Below are 27,077 nucleotides of genomic sequence, written 5' to 3' on the forward strand. Positions count from 1 at the left end.
CCTTATAATTGTAATTCAATAAACAAATAACCATAGAAACATCTGACTAAAAGATCTAAAAGCGCTGATGCAGCAAACTTTGTGAAAACCAAATATCACTCTCAAAACCTTTGGCCATAACTTTTGGTACATATCTGAGAAATAAGAGAGGGGAACCTTATATTGTTGTATGTGTTGTTATGTCTATCAGCATTATGCTATTGAGCAGAAGAATTGTAGAAGATATATCCTTTTTTTTAGCAAATATATTTTTATATTTGGCATAACTTTATTGCTATTCATTGACATGAATCCCTGCTCCTCTAAAGCTATGGGTCCAGGGGGAGTGATTGATAGCCATCTCTTCATGCACACTATATAGTTACATACAGTGAAAAAAGACACAAATCCATCAAGCTCAACCATTCTCAACCAGTTATACATTTTCTATCACAGTCAGCAGGGATTTCTATCAAATTATTTGTTATTCTGAATCTTTTCCAATAAATTATAAGTCTGCTCAACTCTTACAGATCTGTAATATGCAGATAGACAGCATGTTCAACATGACACGTTCCCTTTAATAATATTTCTAACAAAAATGAAATTGAGAAATTGGTATAATATATTATTAACTTACGCTAGACAAATAAGTAAAATGCATTACGTGCAATGATTCCGTGCTTGTCGAAAGCCCTAAGCTCTTTCCTGTAACAAGTATTACTGGTGCACAGTCACAACTAAAGACAGACTGTGTTTTCAGCCATATAGTAGTAAAGCTTTGCCTACTGATTTACTATTATAATTTTCAACTTTTCTGCTAGTTGTTTGTAGACTGACTTGAACACCCAAGTCTTTCATGATAAAGCCTTTTATTATAATGATCAGAAAATATTAATTTTCTGTTTGTATTTTTATAAGGATGTGACAGGACTGGTCATACTCCTCTCCCCCTAAAGACAGCGTCTGCAGGAACTGTACGGGAACACATGTTAGAATATGGTTTTATTGTATTGTATTGCATTTTATGAGTAATGTAAAACTCCATTGAATCTTATAGGTACTGATATGTGTAGTAGATGTATAATGTATTTTATGTAAAACATTTACGGAAAGAAGAAACTTGGAAAGAAAACATGCAATTTGGTCTTATCCGGTGACAAAGAGGTGTCAGGAAAGGAGAGAATACACTCACCTTGCTAGGTTGCTGAATGGCAACACATAACGGGCATGTAACAGCTGCTGCACAGATACTGGTCAAAAGGACGACCATAAATACAGAGAGAAGACGGAGGTATCACTCATGCGCTGCTGTTATCAAATTATCGGTGAAGTTAAGATTTTTTTTAAGCAGATTTAAAAGTCAACGCGTTTCGAGGTCACGCAGGACCTCTTCAGCACCAATTAGGAAATATTAAATACAACAACCACTGATGCATGTCATTTGCAGAGCTCCGTACGGAAGTAAGCTCCGCAAAAGACATAAAGGATAACAGGGAAACTCCACTAATACATAAATCCTATAGAGAAACTACGGAGTATAAATACCCAATGAATCATAAGTAAAAAATTAGCAAATTTTATTAAGCATAATTAAATCACATATATTACAAACATAACAGACAAAGTGTACGTATAATGCATGTGCGGCGGACAAAACACACCACAGGTATCACCTGGGGTATAAAGAAGGCAAACACAGCTACCTACTCTAGGCCTATTGATAGTTCAATGGAGCATGTTACATGGTTTAAAGTGCATAGTGCTACCAACAAAACGGCATGTGCCACTCCTTTCATTAATATCACTGCTCTAAAGCCAGCAGTAGGAATAAGTGCTAATCAAATATCGTTGCCAATCTTACCCCAATCTCATTGGTGTCAGTGTGTGTCCGGCGGCCGGAGATTGGGGTAAGATTGGCAACGATATTTGATTAGCACTTATTCCTACTGCTGGCTTTAGAGCAGTGATATTAATGAAAGGAGTGGCACATGCTGTTTTGTTGGTAGCACTATGCACTTTAAACCATGTAACATGCTCCATTGAACTATCAATAGGCCTAGAGTAGGTAGCTGTGTTTGCCTTCTTTATACCCCAGGTGATACCTGTGGTGTGTTTTGTCCGCCGCACATGCATTATACGTACACTTTGTCTGTTATGTTTGTAATATATGTGATTTAATTATGCTTAATAAAATTAGCTAATTTTTTACTTATGATTCATTGGGTATTTATACTCCGTAGTTTCTCTATAGGATTTACCAATTAGGAAATATGTAGCAGATCGGAGGATGTTTCCAGCTGTAGGTTGTGCAATGTAAATGTAAAACCGTACTAGTCATCTGAGTGCTGTTCCGTTATTTTCATGGATAGCCACTGACACCAACAGTTTGCATAAAATAAATGGAGACATGTCCTAGTCTGCTTTTCTATGTGAACTAACATTAGCAATAGGTCATATATTGAAAGCACTTAATGTTAATACGCTGTAGCAATGTGTGGGAGCTTAAAACATAACTTTTAATCTATGATCAAATAAAATATAAAACATCAATTCCTAAAATTAGCCCAGCAGGACCTAAAGTGCAAAGACAGCGTAATAAACACATCACCTACACATCACAACATGAGTGCCACATATCTCTCAGTGACCAACCTGTAGCAAGGATTCTTCCTGGCAGTACTAGATGGTGACAAAAACAACCAAATAACTTATGTAGGTGTCAGAGGGTGAGAGTACACAGTCCTTCTCGATTCTATGTACGTACACAAATAAGAGATTGGAACACTCCAAAATGAAGCTCCGGAGTCAGATAGCCGGGTCTGACATAGCCCTTCAGGCTGTTCCACTGTCACCATGTCATGCCCAGGGTATAATCAGGTGTGAGGTGTGCTGCCCCAAGCTCCCAAGCATGGAACCATCTGAAGGGCTATGCCAGACCGGGCTGACTCCTTAACTTCATTCTTTATAGAGTCGAGAAGGACTGTGCCCCCTCACCCTCTGACAGGAGTATCTTTATCACACTGATTGACCTACATGTTATTTGGGTGTGTTCATCACCATTTAGCACTGCCAGGAAGAATCCTTGCTACAGGTTGGTCAGTGAAAGGGATGTGGCACTCATGTTTTGATGTGTTTATTGCACTTTCTTTGTACTTTAGGTCCAGCTGGACTAATTTTGAGTACTGACATTTTAGATTTTATTTGATCGTTGATTAAAAGTTATGTTTTAAGCTCCCACACATTGCTACAGTGTGCTATTCTATGTGGCAGAACTTTTCCATTTACTGTAAGTGAATAAATCATTTATTTTTCTCACCGAATGACACATGGATGACAACCTTTGGCTAGTTGCTTTTCAATGACTGGTTGCTTTAAGAGACTTGGGAAACCTCCTTGTGTTTCTTTTTTGCATATAAAAAAATAGATGACACAAGAATTTGTAAAAATAAACTGTATGCACAATCTATATGACATTGCCATACATATCTGAATCAGGAGTGATATAGAACAGATGGTTATAAACATAAGGATGAATGACCTCGGGGAGATCAAAACATCCAACACCGCGGAGACACCATCACATGTTTCTCAACGCAGTGATCCAGAACACTGCCCCCATCCCTTAAGGGAAATATCCAAATGCATGTAGAAAAGCCGCGGAGACACCATCACGTGTTTCTCAACGCAAGCAATGAATAGCCAGGTCTTTCACCGGGAAGGAACAACCACGGAAAGGGCAGCATCCAATAAAGGAAAACCACCTATGCCAAAACATGGTATCCATCCACAGACAGCTGTTTCGGGGTATTTGCCCCTCATCAGTGTGGAGTAGGAAACTGGCTATTAGGAGCAGTGCCTAGTGACAGGACTATAAACATAAGGATGAATGACCTCCAGGAGATCAAAACATCCAACACCGCGGAGACACCATCACGTGTTTCTCAACGCAGTGATCCAGAACACTGCCCCCATCCGTTAAGGGAAATATCCAAATGCATGTAGAAAAGCCGCGGAGACACCATCACGTGTTTCTCAACGCAATGAATAGCCAGGTCTTTCACCGGGAAGGAACAACCACGGAAAGGGCAGCATCCAATAAAGGAAAACCACCTATGCCAAAACATGGTATCCATCCACAGACAGCTGTTTCGGGGTATTTGCCCCTCATCAGTGTGGAGTAGGAAACTGGCTATTAGGAGCAGTGCCTAGTGACAGGACTATAAACATAAGGATGAATGACCTCGGGGAGATCAAAACATCCAACACCGCGGAGACACCATCACGTGTTTCTCAACGCAGTGATCCAGAACACTGCCCCTATCCCTTAAGGGAAATATGCAAATGCATGTAGAAAAGCTGCGGAGACACCATCACATGTTTCTCAACGCAAGCAATGAATAGCCAGGTCTTTCACCGGGAAGGAACAACCACGGGAAGGGCAGCATCCAATAAAGGAAAACCACCTATGCCAAAACATGGTATCCATAGAACAGATGGTTGGCTGCACCCACCAAGATCAACAATGATCATCTGGGCCCGTATGGTGGCTGAGTGGTTAGCACTGGGGTCCTGGGTTCAAATGCCACCAAGGAAAATATTTAAAGGAGTTTTTATGCTTTTGTTTGTGTGGGCGTCTTCCAGGTACTTATGTTTCATTCCACACTCCAAAAACATACTGATAGGGAATGTAGATTGTGAGACCTGATGGCAACAAAGATGATGATGCCTGTAAAGTACTGCAGAATATGATAGCGTTATATTAGCTAAGCATAATAATAAATAATAATCTTAAATGCATATGGCCACATTAACATGAAGACGAATGCAAAACTTCATTTGTGCAAGACGCTTGTATTTCCATAGTTAGTGATAACAAGGACAGCACAGTGTGATTCATTACTGTTGCTGCCAAAAATAAGGAAAACTAACCTGATGAATCTTATTATAAGTCATGCATGTGTTAATCTCAGTTACTGATCCCAATCAATCCTGGTGACCAGAGCCTTAGGAGTAATTAAACGTAAAGGAAAGCATGCAATCCTCATCTAGTAAAGAAATTCAGAATTTAAAATTAAAACTATTTTTTTCTGTGTACAAAGAACTTCATATGACTCAAAAAAATTAATGACAGGCAAATCTTAGCTGCACATATGCAGATGGATAATTACTGAGCAACAGACCAACTGGCGGCACTAAACAACTGCCGATCAGTAAACCTTTACCAATTGGTGGTCATTTAATAGCATGTTTACACAGTCAGAAAGAGTAAACTGTGCTCACTGAGCCAGCTGTATTGGATTGCTCAGTGAGCACAGGCTGCCATAGTTCTAGGCAGTGCGAGTCCTGTTTACACTAGAATGACGCACCGCTGTGAATGATGATCTTTTACTAGATGGTGGCCCGATTCTAACGCATCGGGTATTCTAGAATATGTATAGTAGTATATAGCACAGCCCACATAGTATATAGCACAGCCAAAGTAGTATATAGCACAGCCCACGCAGTATATAACACAGGGCACATAGTATATTGCCCAGCCAGGTAGTATATAGCAGAGGCCACGTAGTATATAGCAGAGCCCACGTAGTATATAGCAGAGCTCACGTAGTATATAGCAGAGCTCACATAGTATATAGCAGAGCCCACATAGTATATAGCAGAGCCCACGTAGTATATAGCAGAGCCCACATAGTATATAACACAGAGACGTATGTAACACAGCCCAAGTAGTATGGCAGCTTTCTGGAGACCGTCCCCGGCCCGTCCATCCATGAGAGGAGCAGATGTACGGCCGGTGGTGAGAGCGGCGGAGGCGCCATCTCCGGCAGTGCAGGAGCAGCACACGGCCCGCACCTAACAATAACAGGACACGTGTGTAGATGACGGAGAGGCTGAGGGCCCGGCCGAGAGTGTGGCTCACACGGGGCGCCCTGCAGGACTCCACAGTGCCGGCACATGGGCTGGCTCCGAAGAGCTGTTCACGTGCGGGGTGATAGTCCGCCCTTTCTGTAGTCCGGCACGGAGGCCGTTGCTGGCGGAGGACATCGTGGCTGCTCCCGGGAGTGTGCGGAGCTTCGGGCACAGGTCAGATGATGGCGGCCACTGTGATCTCCCGGTTGTATTTCCATGTCCCGCATTGTGAGCGCTCGCTGCTTCCTCCCTATTATAACGTCATGCACGATGTGCAGGTCATGTGTCAGCAGTGAAGCTCGCAGGGGGCACTGACGGGGGGAGTAAGGAGGGACTAATCTGACTGTGCCCGTTGCTGATTGGTTGCGGCAGCCATGACAGGCAGCTGGCGCGACCAATCAGCAACGCGGGATTTCCGTGACAGAAGTTGCCGACAGAAAAACAGACAGACGGAAGTACCCCTTAGACAATTATATATATAGATGCTGTAGAAAAGATAATTTCATCCGATGAAAACGTTTTTTTTTCTCTTTCAACAGATGATGATCAGCACATTTTATATGGAACGATTATTATGAAACAAGTGTTCTTGGGAACGCAGGTTAACGATCTTTCAGTGAAAATGCAGCATAACAAAAGATAGAACAGAAGACAATTATGCTTTTTTCAGAGAGCAAATGGAAAGTTTCCTTTTCTTTGTCTACTTTCTCAAACTACTGTAAATGTTTTTTATTTTAATTAGAGTTTGTGCAGACTTATTTAACAGTGGGGCAGTTGGTGCCATTTTCCTAGGCAAAGCCAATTAGACATCTTGAAAGGGAATGGAAGGAGGGTCTCTGAAAGTTATGGCTTTCCCCTCAAGCTCTTTTTTGTACTGCAGAAAGTGACAACAGCCAGAGATTTTTACTGGCTGCTGTAATGTGATTCAGGAAGATCTGTATGTATAGACAGAAAGGGTAGTCACAGAGAGACTATTTCCTTAGTTAACCATGTGCGGGTCTCGCCACTGCTTGCATGTTACAGTAATCAGGAAAAGACTTAATTATTTGAATAGGAGTAATGCATAAATACACTGCTTAAAAAAATAAAGGGAACACTAAAATACCACATCCTAGATATCACTGAATGAAATATTTCAGTTGCAAATCTTTAGGCATTACATAGTGGAATGAGTGGAGAACAATAAAACATAAAAATTATCAATGTAAATCAAAATGAATATCCCATGGAGGTCTCGATTTGGAAAGATACTCAAAATCAAAGTGGAAAATCAAATTACAGGCTGATCCAACTTCAGTGGAAATGCCACAAGACAAGGAAATGATGTTCAGTTGTGTGTGTGTTGCCTCCATGTGCCTGTATGACCTCCCTATAATGCCGGGGCATGCTCCTCATCAAGAGAATGCCAAGAATGTGCAAAGCAGTCATCAAAGCAAAACAATAAAACCTAAAAATGATCAGCGTAAATCACAACTAATATTCCACGGAGATCTGGAGTTGGAATGATGCTCAAATTCAAAGTGGAAAATGAAGTTACAGGCTGATCCAACTTCAGTGGAAATGCCTCAAGACAAGGAAATGATGCTCAGAAGTGTGTGTGGTCTTCATGTGCCTGGGCATCCTCCTGATGAGGCGGTGGATGATCTCCTGAGGGATCTCCTCCCAGACCTGGACTAAAGCATCCGCCGACTCCTGGATAGTCTGTGGTGCAACGTCACGTTGGTGGATGGTGCGAGACATGATATCCCAGATGTGTTCAATCGGATTCAGGTCTGGGGAATGGGCGGGCCAGTCCATAGCTTCAATGCCTTCATCTTGCAGGAACTGCTGACACACTCCAGCCACATGAGGTCTGGAATTGTCCTGCATTAGGAGGAACCCAGGGCCAACCGCACCAGCATATGGTCTCACAAGGGGTCTGAGGATCTCATCTCGGTACTTAATGGCAGTCAGGCTACCTCTGGCGAGGACATGGAGGGCTGTGCGGTCCTCCAAATAAATGCAACCCCACACCATTACTGACCCACTGCCAAACCAGTCATGCTGAAGGATGTTGCAGGTAGAAGATCGCTCTCCATGGCGTCTCCAGACTGTCACATGTCACATGTGCTCAGCATGAACCTGCATGAACCTCACCACTTCTCCTCTCTGACCACAACATTCTCTCCTTCACACTCAAAACTCCTCGCCCACCCCAGCACCCTCCTACCTACCACACATTCAGAAATCTACATACCATTAACCCTCATACACTTTCAGACTCCTTACACTCATCACTGTCCCCAATCTCTTCTTTTTCCTGTCCTGATCTGGCTGTACATCACTACAACAACACTCTTAGAAGCACCCTGGACCAAGTAGCTCCCCTCACCCTCAGAACCTCCAAACACAGAGTGAAACAGCCCTGGCTCACATCGCAAACCAAATTTCTCCAGCGATGCTCCAGGTGTGCTGAGCGCTTATGGAGGAAAACTCGCACCCCAGAAGACTTCATACACTTCAAATTTATGTTAAGGACCTATAACTCTGCCCTTCACCTTGCCAAACAGACCTACTTCACCACTCTGATCTCATCACTATCCAACAACCCCAAGAAACTTTTTGACACCTTTCACTCCCTCCTCAGGCCAAAAGCACAAGACCCTATCACAGACATTTGTGCTGATGACCTGGCCTCCCACTTTATAGAGAAAATAGACAATATCCGTCAGGAAATCCGCTCCCAGACACCAAGTGCAATGACTCCCATTCCTCCCTGCATCTCCCCTGGCTCACTCTCCACATTCGATCCCATCACAGAAGAAGAAGTCTCCAAGCTCCTCTCCTCTTCTCGCCCGACTACATGCACCACCGACCCCATTCCCTCACACCTCCTCCAGTCTCTCTCTCCAGTCGTCACAACTCACCTAACTACAATCTTTAATCTCTCCCTCTCCTCTGGCATTTTCCCCTCCTCCTTCAAACACTCTATCATTACTCCATTACTAAAAAACCCACCCTTAACCCATCATGCGCAAACAACTACAGACCGGTCTCCAATCTCCCCTTCATCTCAAAACTCCTGGAGCGCCTAGTCTACTCCCGCCTTACCCTTTACCTCTCCACTCATTCCCTCCTAGACCCTTCACAGTCCGGGTTCCGCCCCCTACATTCAACAGAAACTGCACTCATTAAGGTGACCAATGACCTTCTGACAGCAAAATGTAACGGTGACCACTCTCTGCTCATTCTCCTCGATCTTTCTGCAGCTTTCGACACTGTTGACCACCCTCTCCTACTCTCTAGGCTCCAGTCACTAGGCATTAAGGACACTGCTCTCTCCTGGTTCTCTTCCTATCTTTCTGAACGCTCCTTCAGTGTTCTGTTCTCCGGCTCCCCTTCATCTCCTCTTCCTCTCACTGTCGGGGTACCTCAGGGCTCAGTCCTTGGCCCCCTTCTCTTCTCCCTCTACACGGCCCCAATTGGACAGACCATCAGCAGATTTGGCTTTCAGTACCATCTTTATGCTGATGACACACAACTATACACGTCATCCCCTGACCTTACCCCCGCTGTACTACAGAATGCCACTGACTGTCTGTCTGCAGTCTCTAACATCATGTCCGCTCTCTATCTGAAACTCAACCTCTCCAAAACTGAACTTCTTCTGCTCCCGCCTTCTACTAGCCTCCCTAAATCTGACATCTCCCTCTCTGTGGGTGGCACCATAATAACGCCTAGGCAGCAGGCACGCTGTCTGGGTGTTATGTTTGACTCAGATCTCTCCTTCACCTACCACATACAATCTCTTGCCCGCTCGTGCCGCTTACACCTAAAGAACATCTCTAGAATACGCCCTTTTCTCACCACGGAGACAACAAAAACTCTCACTGTCGCCCTAATCCACTCCCGTCTGGACTACTGCAACTCTCTATTAATTGGCCTCCCCCTCACGCGACTTTCCCCTCTCCAGTCTATCCTTAATGCAGCAGCCACGGTCGTCCATCTGGCTAATCGTTACTCGGACGTGTCCGCTCTTCACCAGTCGTTACACTGGCTGCCCATTCATTACAGGATACAATTCAAACTACTTGTTCTCACCCACAAAGCGCTCCACAGTGCGGCACCCCCTTACATCTCCTCCCTCATTTCTGTCTATCGGCCTAGCCGACCGCTGCGCTCTGCAAACGACTTTCGACTAACCTCTGCACTAATCCGTACCTCCCACTCCCGACTCCAAGACTTCTCCCGTGCTGCGCCAATCCTCTGGAATGCTCTACCCCAAGATATTAGGACCATCCACAACTTGCATAGTTTTAGGCGCTTGCTCAAAACTCATTTGTTCAGAGCGGCCTATCACGTTCCCTAATCAGTCATTTTAGGTTTGTGTTTGTGTATCCCATTCACTATCTCCATCTACCCCCCCACCCCCTGAAGATGGCTGGACCATCATTGTAAATACATCATTGTAAATACACACCTGTACTTTGTATCTCCCCCACCTCATTGTAGATTGTAAGCTCTCACGAGCAGGGTCGTCTTATTTTGTCTTATTTTGCTTTATTACTGTATTGATAACATTGTTACCTATGACTGTTGTGTTTGAAACTGTTAAACTGTAAAGTGCTGCGGAATATGTTGGCGCTATATAAATAAAGATTATTATTATTATTATCTGTGAAGAGCACAGGGCACCAGTGGCGAATTTGCCAATCCTGGTGTTCTGTGGCAAATGCCAATCATCCTGCATGGTGTTAGGCTGTGAGCACAACCCCCATCTGTGGACGTCAGGCACTCAGACCATCCTTATGGAGTCGGTTTTTAACCGTTTGTGTAGACACATGCACATTTGTGGCCTGTTGGAGGTCATTTTGCAGGGCTCTGGCAGTGCTCCTCCTGTTCCTCCTTGCACAAAGGCGGAGGTAGCGGTCCTGCTGCTGGGTTGTTGCCCTCCTACGGCACCATCCACATATCCTGGTGTACTGGCCTGTCTCCTCATAGCGCCTCCAGCCTCTGGACACTATGCTGACAGACACAGCAAACCTTCTTGCCACAGCTCGCATTGATGTGCCATCCTGAATGAGCTGCACTACCTGAGCCACTTGTGTGGGTTGTAGAGTCCGTCTCATGCTACCACGAGCGTGAAAGCACAACCAACATTCAAAAGTGACCGAAACATCAGCCAGAAAGCATTGGTACTGAGATGTGGTCTGTGGTCCCCACCTGCAGAACCACTCCTTTATTGAGTGTGTCTTGATAATTGCCAATAATTTCCATCTGTTGTCTATTCCATTTGCACAACAGCATGTGAAATTGATTGTCAAACAGTGTTGCTTTCTAAGTGGACAGTTTGATTTCATAGAAGTTTGATTTACTTGGAGTTATATTCTGTTGTTTAAGTGTTCCCTTTATTTTTTTGAGCAGTGAATATTGGTATTGTGTATGTATGTATATGTAATGTGTAATATGTGAGTAGTACGTATGCACAATATGTGTGTAGGCCACACTTGACATTCTTTCTAAATTTCAATGTACCATATTTTCTGATCTATGTCAGCTTGGATGTTAAAGGCTAGAGAGAGCAAACAAATATATATTTAAATCAAAACTAGTGAGAATTCCTATGCATAGATATCAGTGTTACATACTTGTTATAGTGCCTTTGCTTTCTTTTGATACACCTCAGTACCTAAACATAATGTATTTAGTACCGAAGGTCACACATGATCATTACCTCAGTCACAAGTGCCTGCACCCTCTTGTTCACTTGTGGCTGGGTGATTCTTGCTATAGTGTAGGCCACCAACAAGAATTAGTTTATTAGAAGAGACTACTTCTCACCAGCATTCAACACTTAAGTAGAAGTTCTGAAAGCAAAATAACACCAGATGGCACTATAATAAATACAGCTCTGGTAAAAATTAAGAGACCACCACATCAAAACCTGTCATGGGCAGCCCAATCTCCAGACCTGAACCCCACTGAAAACCTCTGGAATGTAATCAAGAGGATGATGGATAGTCACAAGCCATCAAACAAAGAACTGCATAAATGTTTGCGCCAGAAGCAGTGTGAAAGACTGGTGGAAAGCATGTCAAGACGCATGAAAGCTGTGATTAAAAATCATGGTTATTCCACAAAATACTGATTTCTGAACTCTTCCTGAGTTAAAACATTAGTTAGTATCTAAATGATTAGGAACTCGTTTTCTTTGCATTATTTGAGGTCTGAAAGCACTGTTTTGTTTTGTTTTTTATTTTGACCATTTCATCTTTTCAGAAAAAAAATATAAAATATATTGCTTGGAAATTTGGAGACGTGTTGTCAAAAGTTTATAGAATAGATGAAAAATGTACATTTTACTCAAAAATATACCTATAAAGAGAGAAATCAGACAAACTGAACATTTTGCAGTCGTCTCTTAATTTTTGCCAGAGCTGTATGTAACCACTGCAACTCGACATATGAATATTCATTTTTAAATACAGTAATTGTTCTTTTTGTTATAATCTAACAGAATAATGTAATATTTAATTGTGGGGAAATCCATTTAAGTCCCGCAAATCAAATTAAAGGAAATCAGTAAACTGGTTTTTGCTACCTCATCTGAGAGCAGCAAAGTGTAATAAAATCCAATTCTAACAAAAAAAGAAGCATAAAATCAAAAGATAGGAACTAGAGGCCAGTAATAATTCATGCTAGAAGGGAATGTGGTCTTGAGTCAATCCGCAGTGTTAACATATTCTATCCTCTCAGCAGGACATGTCAATCCGCAGCGCTGATATAGAATATTTACACTGAGCGAGCACTATATGTGGAGGAGACATCTCCCCTATCTAAACGCTAAGGTTGCTTTTGTTACGGCAATCATCTCATATAGAAATGATTCTCTTTTTCACAGTTTACTGCATTTGGGGTTAACCGGCAGCCAGAGCAAAATGGTGCCTGCATTGCTGATGAGAGACAACAGCAGGATCCACATACATCTTCAATGTGACTAAAGGCAGCAGCAAGTGACTATAGTAACAGGCATACTTATGAGAAGAGGAGATATTTTACAAGGCAGGCAGGACCCAGGGCATGTAAAATAATCTCTTTTTACCGTCATAGTGCTTTCTTTTTGAAATTTGCAATTTCTTCAAACCCTAGAGAAAGCCAGCTACGGTCTGACTACGTTCTTCTTCTCACAGCTCTCATTTGAAATCTGTTGAGTGATGTGTGCAGATTTCCATGAAATGACTACCTGTCGTCAGTCCCTTTTTGTTTATCCACAAGAATAATCGGCTTTAGGTAGTGAAAAACATAAGCTCTAGAAAAAAAAGGCAACCTCATCTCCTTTATACACTAAGAGGGGAACGCTTTGTGACTTACAGTAGACGTGTGCTAATTTTTATTCATTTTTATGTCACTCGCGCCGATTTCTGGTTGTATGTGCAATCAATAGAAATATACAGGCAATTTGCCTTTACTCTTAGTTATCGTGAAGCGCACATGCATACAAATCCATATAATTACACATGCATCGCAGCAATAACAGTCACATATCAACTGAATATAAAAAGGCTCAGTAAGAAGATGCGTACCCATTACATTGCATACAGCTTTTTCGATTCAAGTCCACCATGGGACTCTCCAGGATAGCCAACTGGACCTACAATAATTGAGAATTCAGCTTACCAGACAAAAAATAAAGGCCCCTCATAGACATTAGACTAGAATCTGCCAAACCCTCCGATATCGGCAGAATTGGCCAAGAATTTTATGTGTATGGGGCCTCCCAACCCTTCCCTGACAGTTGATGTAGGGGTAAGAAAGTTCGGACCTGTTGAATTTCAATGGCCAATCCTTTAGTACTTCCAAAAGATAAGTCACTGGCAGGGGAATTTATCCCCAGCGCGCTCAGAGAACACATAAATGCTCAGCTCGAGCTGAGGGTTTCTATTTTTTTCTGAATCTGAAGAAATATTTGTCAGCTGAACAATAACTTAGGTAACAGCTATCTAAGGAGGCCTTAAAAGGAGTGTATCACCAGAAAGTGACTTATTGTTTAAATCAACTTTTTGTTACTTATATTTAAAAAAAATGGCAATGTTTTGTTTTTTTTTCATATCACAGTCTGTATTAAAAAAATATAATTAGTAATCTTGCAATTTTCATACTGGTCGCTAGGGCTTTTTAGACTTACACTTCCTGTCTTATCAAGAAGAGGTTTATCAGAGTTTTCTTATTAGCTGAGATAAAATTACAATGACAGCTACACATCGACAGACAGCTGATAATACAGGGTCTACCAATTGCAATAGGCGATTTTACACTTGACCCTGCTCCCCATCCCTTCACAATAATCTATGCACAGACTCATTGTAGCTATGTATATGTGTGGTTTCCTAAATCTATAGGTCTCCTTTGTGATGTTTGCACCAGAGCCACTGTCTTCTATGCGATGTATACACCAGCTCCACTGTCTCCTATGTGATGTATACACCAGCTCCACTGTCTCCTATGTGATGTATACACCAGCTCCACTGTCTCCTATGTGATGTATATGCAACAGCCACACTGTCTCCTATGTAATGTATATACCAACCCCACTGTCTCCTATGTAATGTACATACTAGTCCCAGTGTCTCATATGTGATAGACATGCTCCAGTCCCACAGTCTCCTATGTGATGTATATTCTCCAGCCTCAGTGTCTCCTATGTAATGTATAAGCATCAGTCCCAGTGTATCCTATGTGATATATATACAGCAGTCTGGGTGTCTCTTATTTGATGTATACTGCAGACCTCCCAATGCTTGCATTCTTTAAATGTAATGTGAGCAGTAATGAATTTTCCACTGTGAGGAGGCCTGTAGTATAATATACATCTGTGTTCAGAACAACTTATTGCTGCAAACAGTTCATTAGAAAACCTTACTCCAGACCGATGCAAACCTGGAAAAGCAGTTTTGAGTGGCAATATCATCACTACCACCTAATAGCACACACCGCAACAAAGAGAAGCAGCTCCAGTCATCACATTAGGAGTGAGTTAAGTGTTTGACTAAATACAGAAGGATAATTTTCAAGGTCATAATTTTGAACGGCTCCTGAGGTTATAAATATCGAAATGGCCCTTGGCAGAAAAAAAGGCTTGCCACCCCTGCTCTATACCATTCTGTCTACAGATCAGACTACACGACATGGAAGTGCACCATTAGAGGAAAAACTGAACTAAGGGAATACAGCTAAATAAGGCAGATCTAGGGGTGCGTTATACATGACTTTATCATCTCATTAACTTTCACACGTTTTGGCTTTTTTTTTTCTTTTTAAATATTGACATTTCCAATAGATAATTCTGAGAAAAAGGGCAGATTTTTTTTTTTTATACTCACATAGTAAAATCAATCATCTGTGCTTTTCTAATATATCCACAAGAAACAGCAAATTGAGATGCGCTGATTTTAATGAGCTCACTCCTTAAACAATGTTCCTGAAATGAAGGAGAACTCTATTAAATGTGTGCAGACTTATGTAATCTTCTTCAGATCATTTTACACAGTGAAATAAAAGTGAAGAGTGGACTGGATAGATAAATGAAAAATCATATCAGTTTAATCTGTGAATTTTCTTTCCGTTGAATATATACCATGAGAATTAGCATACCAAAATTGCATTGGTATACCTGCTATACACGGCTGTGATACCACCACATTTTAAAGTCACTATTATGCCTGCAATTCTGAAGATCTCCCGTGGATCAAACATTGCCAAAGAGCCCGATGGGTGTGTGGGTTTAATTAAGGTGAACAGCGAGTGAACACGATGTTGCAGCCATAATATGGATCTTAAAAATGAATCCATATTATGAACAGATCAAATTGGTGTTAGATTGTACTAAGGTGCCTATGAATATAAAGACTTCTCACTCAGCATTAGACTTTTTTTTATTATCAAATGTTGCATCTATGGTGTCAAAGCAAGTACAAATCATTGGAAGTGTTAAGAAATGTCTTGATGCTTCAATTTATTATTTATTTGCAATTTAAAGGGAATATGTCACCCCCGGATGATTTTGATCTATTACAATGGGCATACAGATATTAGATTGGCTAAACCAGTCTTACCTGTATGCCTCATAGCTGCGCTGTAGATCTTGAGAAAATCATTTACAATGTTATATGTTAATGATTTCTTCCAGATTCTGGGGCGTGCCATGTCTGGAAGAAATCCCTGGGTCCTGACTTCATTATAATGGTACCCCCCTCCCATCAGCGTCACACTGACCTGTTCGGCACTGTAATCCCACGCATGCGCAATGCACACGCGTGGTTAATGTACCCTGTCCAACCTCCTATGGGTAGTGTCTACATTGACTCACCACATCTGTGTAGAAGGTCACTGTTCAGTAGAAGAGTCTCGCCTGTGCAGAAGACCAATGCAGACCTGTATGGGCATTCTATTACCTGTATGCCCAGAGTAATAGATCAAAATCATCCGGGGGGTGACAGATTCCCTTTATGGTTAATGAAAACATTTAGGTTCCAATCAGACCATCGACAGACAATCGGATTGCCACATAAAAGGAGATATATAATGAAAAAGTAGTGCTGTGGGAAGACAATGTAAAACACTAGGGTTTGTGTGCTCAATAACTGCTATACCAAGCTGAAGGGGCTTTTACACATAAGGATTATCCTGATTGAATGTTTCTAGGAATGCTTGATTCACGATAATCATGTAGTGTAAACAAGCTGCCCTTCACCCGAGGAACAAAGAAAATTCTTGTTTGCCAGGTGAAATGATCTTCTGATTTGTCCAAAAGATCATATGTCTCAGCAGCACTTCCTCTTGTGTAAACAGAACCTGTTCTACAGAGAAAATGGCAACTGATGTAGTGGCACAACTTAAAGCTTGTTAGCCCCAATGAAAAATCTCCAGCAGGATCCCCATCTAACACATATCTTTAGTTCCAGTCTTTTCAGTAGAGGCAAAGAGACCTTTTTTGTCCCGTAGTTTTCAGGGCCCGATGCAATACCACCCCTTGCATCTATTAAAGTTACGTTTCTGAAACTATGTGACCTGAAGGTCTATTACTGATCAATATGTGCGGTCTGCCTGTGTAAACGGGGTATCAAACAACCGCCGACTGTCGGCTGGTGTAAACAAACCTTTACTCACTGAGTCACTTTACCGTAAATAAAAAATACTGTACTTATCGATGTACAATTGTCATGTAATCTTACATATAATGAGGCTGATTACATGAGGTCACAGCAGACGTTCTGCCACGTATGATTGCTTTGTAATCCGGAGATAGGTGACAACACTTACTTTCCTGTTGTTGTACTTAAGCACTGAGTACAGTTTGTCCGCTGCGATCGTCCTTGGTGTTGCTATGACCACTGCAGGTACATAGCAGCCTCCTCCTCCTCTCGCCCCAGTTTTGGAAAAAACACAATCTCCAACCTGAAAGCACACAAATATTAACAATAGACTAAATATTTTATTTGTTATTCTTTGATCGGGCTAAGATGGCCACATGAAAAAAAAATGTCTCCGTGTGCTTGTCGGTATAGTGGACAGGTGCAGCAGCTTATACATGCCCATGATGCAGGCCAGACGAATGCACGTTGTCATTTTTTTTTTACATGGTCCTTACAGATCACTGTTCTGTACAGCCACACAGGTTATTATGAGATCAGTGTGCTGTCTGTTGAGCACATGGATGCGTACAGATCGAAAATACAGCCATCTGAACCCGGCCATTGTTGCATTTTTTTTATAGTATATTAAAATTTTGTTATTTATCACCAAAACCCAAACGATATGGAAGCATCAAAAGACCTATGGTAGCAAGCAATTATTTGACCCTCTGCAACTAAAGTGAAAAACGAAGAAAATAGTTTGCTCTGTGTTTACAGCTGACATTATAGTTCACACGGTAACAGATTGAAAACCTTGTGAAGTCGCAACATGCACCATGCTGTGTACCATCTAGCCACTACCTATATCACAAATATGTAAGTTTGCAAGACTGGAAATCAGTGAGCAGTGCACTGTGTAAAAAAAGTTGCAAACAGTGCACAATATCTTCCATCTCCATCTCCAAGACTTCTCTCGTGCTGCACCAGTGTTCTGGAATGCACTACCCCAAACGATCTGAGTAATATCTACCCCCATGTTTTTAAGCATGCTTTAAAAACAAATCTCTTAAGACAGGCCTATCACCTCAACTCACTGACCTAACTCTTGCTTTTTCCCTCCTTCTAAATATTAATCATAATCTGCTCCCTTCTATTCATCTGTCTACACATCCTCCATGCACCCAACAACACACGGTAACTGCACTTAGACAGATACCGGCTGATGACCGGATCATGCAGCTTTATATGAAAACCCCTGTTTATTATAATTATGGCTGGACCGTACATAACAAGCATGTTCTACCTATTGTATCCCCCCCTATTTCCTTATAGCTTATGAGGAGGACCCTCACTTCTCCTGTAACTGGTGAACTATGTGTTACTTATTACTTTGTATTGTTTTACTGTCTGTACATGTCCCCAATTAATTGTAAAGGGCTGTGGAATATCAATAAAACTATTATTATTATTACATCAAACTGCGCACCTGTGGGTGAACTGTGGACACCACTCAGACTAATGGTATTCAATGGGGCTGTTCACGTAAGCAATTTTCAATTTTTTTCGGGAACCGAATAAACAATTTTTTGCGGACTTTAAGACGCACCCAAATTTTGGGGATCAAAATAGGAAAAAAAAAAGTTTAATGTTAAAATGGGTGTCCGTCTTATAGTCCGAATTTGCTAACTAGGGGGGCGGCGGCAGAGGAGCAGTGGTCACAGAAGACAGGGTCAATGCTGCAAGAAGCCTTTGGTTGCGGGAGTCAGGCGATGCTGCCCTGGGCTGGGAGGAGGGGGTGTTCTGGTGGTGCGAGGCTGCGGGCCCTGGGCTTGAAGAAAATGCCAGCAGTGAAGCACAAGCATAGTCCCCGTTCTGTACATTGATTTAATGGGGGTGGGCTTCTGCTCCTCCCTCACACCGACATTTTCTTGCTAGGGGCCCCTCCTCCCAGCCCAGGGCCTGCAGCATTGCCCCAATCCTGCTGCCGCCGCCAGCTTCCTGCAGCAGCGACCCTGCCTCCTGTGACCCTGCTCCACTGCAGCCGCCGATTTCCAGTAAGCTACATTCGGACTATGAGACGCACCCCCCTTTTCCTCCTAAATTTGGGAGGAAAAATGTGTGTTCTATAGTCTGAAAAATACGGTATGTGTGGAAAAAAATTGTAGTACGCACTAGTTTCTTACATGTGTCAGATGTGACTCGACCACTCAAGTCTATGCAGAAACAAACAAAATTGTATTCAATATGGATCAACATCTGATCTTTACGGATATTTAACATAGGAAACTTTACTTGGTCGTGTAAATATTTAATAACTGCTGATGTATATAAACAGATTGCATAAGGATGACAAATAATCGCTCACACCACCTTATAAATTGGACAAGTGCAATCTGAATTTTTATCACCTAGCAATGTTATTCAATGGAACAGTGCTGATGACAGATTTTTTTCACTGACAGAATTTATCACAGCATGCTGCTATTTCACTCCGAAATTGGTTTGGTGCAAGAAAAAAAAACGGATGCCATACGGAGCATCAGTATGAGTTGATAGATTAAAGAGATGGGTCAGAATTTATTGGATGGTGGAGAAGTGGACTTGGTGGGGAGAGGTATTATTGCTAAAGATAATGATGTACCACATGTTACAAAAGACACCTTTTAAAGGGCTCAACCCTTTAATGAGCAGTAGCATGACTTAGGCCGGTTTCACACGTCAGTGGCTCCGGTACGTGATGTGACAGTTTCCTCACGTACCGGAGACACTGACACACGTAGACCCATAAAAATCAATGCATCTGTGCAGATGTCATTGATTTTTTGCGGACCGTGTCTCCGTGTGCCAAACACGGAGACATGTCAGTGTTCGTGGGAGCGCACGTATTACACGGACCCATTAAAGTCAATGGGTCCGTGTAAAACACGGACCACACATGGACCTTCTCCGTGTGCAGTCCGTGTGGTGTGCAGGAGACAGCGCTACAGTAAGCGCTGTCCCCCCACATGGTGCTGAAGCCGCCATTCATATCTTCCCTGCAGCAGCGTTTGCTGCATAGAAGATATGAATAATAATGTTTAAAAGAAAGATCTATGTGTCCGCCGCCCTCCCACCCCCTGTGCGCCCCCCCGCTGTTCTGAAAATACTCACCCGCCTCCCTCGCAGTGTTCTGTGCTGGCCGCCCCTTCTACTGTATGCGGTCACGTGGGGCCGCCGATTAGAGTCATGAATAGGTGGCTCCACCTCCCATATGGGTGGAGCCGCCTATTCATGACTGTAAATGAGCGGCCCCACGTGACCGCATACAGGAGAAGATGGGGCCAGACCAGGAAGCAGCGACAGCCAACGAGGGAGCGGGTGAGTATTTTCAGAACAGCGGGGGGGGGGGCGCACAGGGGGTGGGAGGGCGGGGGACACATAGATCTTTATTTTAAACACTATTATTCATATTTTCTCTGCAGCAAACGCTGCTGCAGGGAACATATGAATCGCGGATTCAGCACCAGATGCTGGTAGTACGTGTGGTACCCAGCACGGTGCGTGTGGTACCCAGTGGGCACACGGGCGGCACGCGTGTGCCACACTGATGTTCACCAGAAACGCAGGGGCACACGGACACGGATAACTCCGGTACCAATTTTTTCCGGTACCGGAATTATCTGGACGTGTGGGACAGCCCTTAGGATAAAAGCCAAACCAGAATTTCTATTTGCAGACACATGTTCCAGGGTGTTGCCCCACCTCAGTGCAAAGCATGAGATCTGATTTGGATGTATGAGAGGCCTATGATTGAAGGCTGAGGGGTAACATTTCTCCTTTGGGAGAGTGACATGCCAGTGAAAATAGACCTATAGGCCATGCGATGCTCCTCAGGGATATTAAACATGTAAATTGCCTCTTCAGAAAGGAAGAGGACTTGAACTCTCATGCCATCTATTGGAAGTATTAACCCTAAAAAAAACAATGAAGACAAATGTGCCCACAAAGTTTCAAGATTTAGCATTTCTGAGATGAAATGTGAGAAAATATAGATATAGTAGTAGATAGTGTTTTTCTATCTTGCAAAAGCAAAGTTTAGCATGCATGCGTATTGGGGAGTCAGGAGAGATAGCTGTCAGCTGAACCAGTTTTACTGGTCACTTGGCTATCAGTATAAAACCACCTTCCCCATCACAAAGGGAGAGGCTTCGCTTTCTTTACAGTCAACAGTTGCTACTTTATGGTACACCAATGTTACATCCTATGTATTTTGCTCTGCATATATTAGTGATTATACAGAAAGGTAAAAATTAAATTTCCTATTAATTCTGATAAAACAATAACCAGGACTGCCATCAGTTCAATCTAAAAATATATCTCAATCACAGTAGCGATGAATATACAGAGAGTAAAACAAAGGGTATTATTATTGTCCTTTGTTCTTAATTATGGAAATTATGTTAAGTATTTGATCAATTAACATAAGAATATAAAATAATAAAACATAAAAACCTTTAGAGTTGGCCAGGGCATGGCTCCTCCAGTTTGGATTATGAATCTGATAGGGACAACTTCATTTTCTCCTAGCCAGAAATCCACAAGGGCTCTCCTGGAATTAATACTTTTGAGCACTGTGCCTATGTTGAAAAACAAGTTTATTATAACAATGTTAAAAAAATCTTGTATCTAATAATATGAATTCAAATGATTAAAAACCTAAATTGCAATTAAAATAATAAGCTGGAAAAATGACCTAAAGCTGCAAACTTTATTTGACACTGTTGCCGACAATAGAGAATCCATGTGAGAGTTGTAAATATTTCTAGGACTTCTGTGAGAAATCTTCTAGCCACTATGGATCCTAAACTCTGATTTTACTTTATTTAATCACACTTGTAAAAACGTGTAGTCCTGCATGTCATAAAAGGATATGATAATAGTAATAATAATAATGGATTGTAAATTGCAGCATGAAATCAAAGATAGCAACCTGTGATTCAAGTATTTTCACATTTATAAAGCCGGTCCAAGGTTGACATCTCAAGCTAATCTAATACCTGTGGTGGCACCATTTGAAAACAGTGGCCCATGGTGCTGTATGTTTTGTTATAGCGACGAGAATGCTTTGTGTAATAGACAGTTACTTGGGTACAATGACCCTGGAGTTTAAAAGTCAGTAAAGGACATAAAAACTAATTGATAACATAACAGATAAAGATCTATCAATCTATCTACCAATATGAAGTCTTGTCTATGTAAATGATATAGCATGATTGACTACCTGCATAGTAAAATCCATCGATCTCAGACCTTGCAATGACTTTTTGACCTCTTAGTGGGTCTAAAAATTTCCTTTTTGACTTTTCCTTTATCTTTAGTGTTTCATTATTTTCATGGTTAGTCTGTAATGGAAATACATTTAAATGATGAACATGCTTTTTCAGTTTTTCAGATTTCAGCTTCCAACAGAATCATCAGAACTCAGGCATTGTGGGGAAATGCATTGTTTTACTTGGGACATACAGAAACCAACATTAACCTCATCATCAACAACATGGAGGACAGGAAAGAACTGAAACAAACACGCCTGAGAAGTCATACAGTACCGTCTAGAGAGGAACTACATGCACATAAACAACTATTTCAGTTATCACAGTGCAATTTCTGCTGTCCCTCTAAGATAAGCTGCAGCTGTTGATATTATTCAAACTAATTGTTAGTTCTGTGTCCGAACCACAGTCCTATAAACGCTTGCTCACTAGGCGTTGCCTCACTTTTGCTGCGGATGGCGCTGGGGGACAAACGCGCAATCTTGTTTAACCCCTTTGAGGCAGAGCCTTTCTTCATTTTTGCGTTTCTGTTTTTCGCTCCCCTTCTTCCCTGAGCCATAAGTTTTTGGGGTTTTTTTCAGGTCAATATGGCCATGTGAGGGCTTGTTTTTTGCGGGATAAGTTGTACTTTTGAACGACACAGTTGATTTTACCATATCGTGTACTCAACAACGGTAAACAAATTCCAAGTGTTTTGAATTTGCAAAAAAAAGTGCAACTTTTTGGGGATTTTTTTTTTACCATGTTCGCCAAATGCTAAAACTGACCTGCCATTATGATTCTCAAGGTCATTGTGAGTTCATAGACACCAAACATGTCTAGGTTCTTTTTTAAGTGGTGAAAAAAAAATACGTTTGTTAAAAAAAAAAAAACAATTGCGCCATCTTCTGATAGCTGTAGCGTCTCCATTTTTTGTGATCTCGGGTTGGGTGAGGGCTTATTTTTTGCATGCCGAGCTGACGTTTTTAAAAAACCAACAGAGTTAGAGGCATACGATATCACAGAGATCACTCAAAGATACATAAAATAGTTCATCTTTATTGACATACACATTATGATGCAAAAACATTAAAACCAAGAAAAACATACAAATGCCTGTGATAGGGCTACAAGTCATGTCACACTCCTCTTTGCTCAAAGTGGAAATACCCCCTAGACACTGTATGCTCTTCAAAAAGATCTAATCTGTTAAATATACACCATTTAATAATAAAACAAAAAGGACCCAAATTTCACAACTAACCTCAAATAGCTTCCAGTTTTCAGGACATAACTAATACTAAACATTAACCCCTTCATGACCGGAGATATTTTCATTTTTGTGATTTAATTTTTTGCTTCCCTTCTTCCCAGAGCCATAACTTTTTTATCTTTCGGTCAATATGGCCATATGAGTGCTTGTTTTTTGTGGGACTAGTCATAATTTTGAACTACACCATTGGTTTTAACATATCATGTACGGTGAAAACGGGAAAAAAAATTCCAAGTGCGGTGAAATTGCAAAAAAAGTGCAATTCCACAATAGTTTTTCGTTTTGCTTGTTTACTATGTTCACTAAATGCTAAAACTGACCTGCCATTATGATTCTCCATGTCATTCTGAGTTCATAGACCCCAAACATGTCTATGTTCTTTTTTATCTAACCGGTGAAAAAAAATTCCAAAGTTTGCTAATAAAAAAATTGCGCCATTTTCCGATATCTATAGAGTCTCCAATTTTCGTGATCTCGAGTTCGGTGAGGGCTTATTTTTTGTGTGCAGAGCTGACGTTTTTATAGATACCATATTGGTGCAGATACAGTCTTTTGATTGCCTGTTATTGCATTTCTGGCGTAATTCTGGAGTTTTGACTTTTTTTCTCGTTACGCCGAGTAGCGATAGGGTTAATTCTTTTTTAATATTGATAGATTGGGTGATTCTGAAAGCGGCAATACCAAATATGTATATGTTTGATTTTTTTTATTGTTTTATTTTGAATGGGGCAAAAGGGGGGTGATTTGAACGTTTATATTTTTTTATTTTTCTAATATTTTTAAAAACATTTTCTTTTACTTTTGGCATGCTTCAATAGTCTCCATGGGAGACTAGAAACTGTCATAACCGGATTGCCTCTGCTATATACAAGTGATGATCAGATCGCCTGTATGTAGCAGAATTGCTGACTTGCTAGGAGAGCCGACCATCAGGTGGCACTGATAGCAATCCAGCAGTGACAACCATATAGGTCTACTGGAGACCTCTGGTTGTCATGCCAACCCATCCGTGACCCGCGGTCATTTCACACGGGCAACGATGGGTGGGATTTCCGGAGCACTTACTGAAGCACCTGTTAAATGCCGCTGTCAGAGTTTAACAGCCGCATTTAACGGGTCAACAGTCACTGAGCCTGTTTTGGCAGCAGCTCATTCATCAGTGGTTCTCAGCCTGGACAGATGCATCTTGGCACTGTCCAGATTGAAAACTGTTTATCCCTAAACATGGATTACGGCGTTGGACAAAATGACAGACAGGTAAGGGATATGGTTGTTTTTTATTTTAATTCTCTTTCAGGAGACAATGGCATCGGTAGAATAGAGGAGGTCTTAAATATGTTTTAATTAAGATTTATTAAAGGAGTCTGTGTCATTCTTTCAATTAAAAGACTTTATTCTTGGTGTGTGTGTCTTTATACAATATGACTACAGGGTTAGTAATGGGGGGTGTCTTATTGACGCCTCTCCTTTACTAACCTCTGGGCTTGATGTCACCTGACAATACAAAGGTGACATCAACCGCCCCAATTATCACCCCACTTGCCACCACTAAAGGGCATGTGTGAAGAGCGAGGCTAAGTGCCAGAATTAGCATATCTTATAGACGCGCCTTTTCTGGGGCCCCTGAGAGCTGATGTTTTTAGACTGGGGGGCAGTATCCATGGCCCCTTCCTAAGCTATTAATATTAGCCCGCAGCAGTCTGCATAGCCTTTGCTGGTTATTAATTATATGGGGACCCTACGTCATTTTTTTTAGGGTCCCCTATTTTAATATCCAATAAAGGCTAAGTATACAGCTGTGAGCTGATATTAATAGCCTGCAAAGCTCCATGGGTATTACTCCCTTCCTAGACTATAAACATTGGCCCCCAGCCGTCGGCTTTCCCTCTGCTGGTTACAAAAATTACGCGGGAGCCCACACCACTTTTGTCAGAAAAATAATCTTTTAATAATTAAATACATGTACAGTAAGCTGCACACTCACTGTACTAACTGTATATGTCACTGACATCTATATATCTACCTATTCTATATGTATTTACTGTGTGTAATCCATCTAATCTATCCTGTCAGCTCCTGCTGCAATTTCACTGTACACGGTTGCTGAATTGTCGGCTTTTCTTCTATCTATCTATGTAATATACTGGATATACATATATATATATGTTTGTGTGTCACTGACATCTATATATCTATGTATTCTATGTGTATATACAGTATCTATTCTATTTATTCTATTCTAACCTGTCATTTTACTGTACGCGGCAGATGAATTGCCTGCTTTTCTTCTATCTATGCAATATATGCACATATATATGTTTCTGTGTCACTGACATATTTATATCTTTGTATTCTATGTGTACATATCTATTCTAGTCTAACCTGTCAGAGTGATTTTACTGTAAGCGGCACATGAATTGCCGGCTTTTCCAAGGATCTAGAGGTATGGTTCTTCAGGAAGTAGTTTTTTTTTCTCAACTTTTTTTTCACTCAACTTTATAAGCATGCACAAAGAGACACAAGTTAGCCCCAAAAACACATAAAAAAGCATCAAAACATGCGTTTTTGCCGCAGCTTCTTTCCTAATTGTAAGGTACTTAGATGCCACTGGAGTCATATTCACTCAGAAGAAACACATTGACAGAGAGAAAATCAAGGTTGACAGAACATATTATTATATCAGATCAGAGATTATAATTACGTGTTCGGGCGCAATGTGCCTGAGAGGCCATTTCTAAGAAAACCCTCTTATTTGTAAGAAAATCCTACTTATTTCCATGAAATATTCAGATTCACATACTTTTCATTATTAATTCATAAAACAAGCAAAATAAACATTTGTGTTGAAAACCCCCCAGAAAGTAGGAAGAGTCTGAGACGCCACGGAGGTAACACCTGCTCTTCACAAGGGCGGCGGTAAAACGGAGTGGGGAAGGGGGTTCAAGAACCACCTAAAGATAGGAAGGTACTGGGTGGGGTGGGCCCCCCTGCCGCCTTGGAGAGGAAGGGGAAACAAAAATGTGTGAGCTGTGCCTGTCAGGCCTATTGCGGCTAATGCCCTTCTAATGAGTAATGTCACTGTAAGGCCGGCGTCACATCGGCGACTTAAATGGACGAGTGCAATGCAATAAAAAAACACATTGCACTCGGACCAAGGTTACACTATGGTGCAGCTCCCAGCAGCCGATTTTTTGTCCGCTGTTTCCCTCGGTCCGAGACAATCGTAGCATGCTGCGATTGTCACGGACACTCGGCCGACTCTGGGCTCACTCGCACCCATATAAGCCTATGGGTGCGAGTGAGACAGCGCACATCACTCGGATATCATCCGAGTGCTGTGCGCTAAATGCGGCTCTGAGCACAGACGCATGACACTCGGCTCCCGCTCGCAGCAGAGCAGGAGCCAAGGGTCATTAGCATATCCCATCCGATGCTCTCGTATCGGATGCAATACGCTAGTGTGACGCCGGCCTAACACATAGAACAGTCTAAATAGCCATCTTTAAAAGAATG

The 27,077-nt window shown here is 41.8% G+C and overlaps 1 protein-coding gene across 3 annotated transcripts in view; it reads right to left on the reverse strand.

The window, feature by feature from the left end:
• The window catches only part of VWA3B (von Willebrand factor A domain containing 3B), a 353,597-nt gene that overhangs the window by 80,207 nt on the left and 246,313 nt on the right, over positions 1–27,077 (reverse strand). For all 3 annotated transcript variants that reach the window (XM_077296867.1, XM_077296866.1, XM_077296868.1), the window contains 4 exons: positions 22,264–22,384; positions 21,495–21,619; positions 17,191–17,325; positions 15,252–15,349 (listed from right to left, as the gene is read on the reverse strand). In XM_077296867.1, coding sequence (XP_077152982.1) covers positions 15,252–15,349; positions 17,191–17,325; positions 21,495–21,619; positions 22,264–22,384 — 479 coding nt within the window. The remainder of the gene's footprint in view (positions 1–15,251; positions 15,350–17,190; positions 17,326–21,494; positions 21,620–22,263; positions 22,385–27,077) is intronic.

The sequence above is a fragment of the Ranitomeya variabilis genome, chromosome 3 (genome assembly GCF_051348905.1).
Source record: "Ranitomeya variabilis isolate aRanVar5 chromosome 3, aRanVar5.hap1, whole genome shotgun sequence".
Taxonomy (NCBI): Eukaryota; Metazoa; Chordata; class Amphibia; order Anura; family Dendrobatidae; genus Ranitomeya; species Ranitomeya variabilis.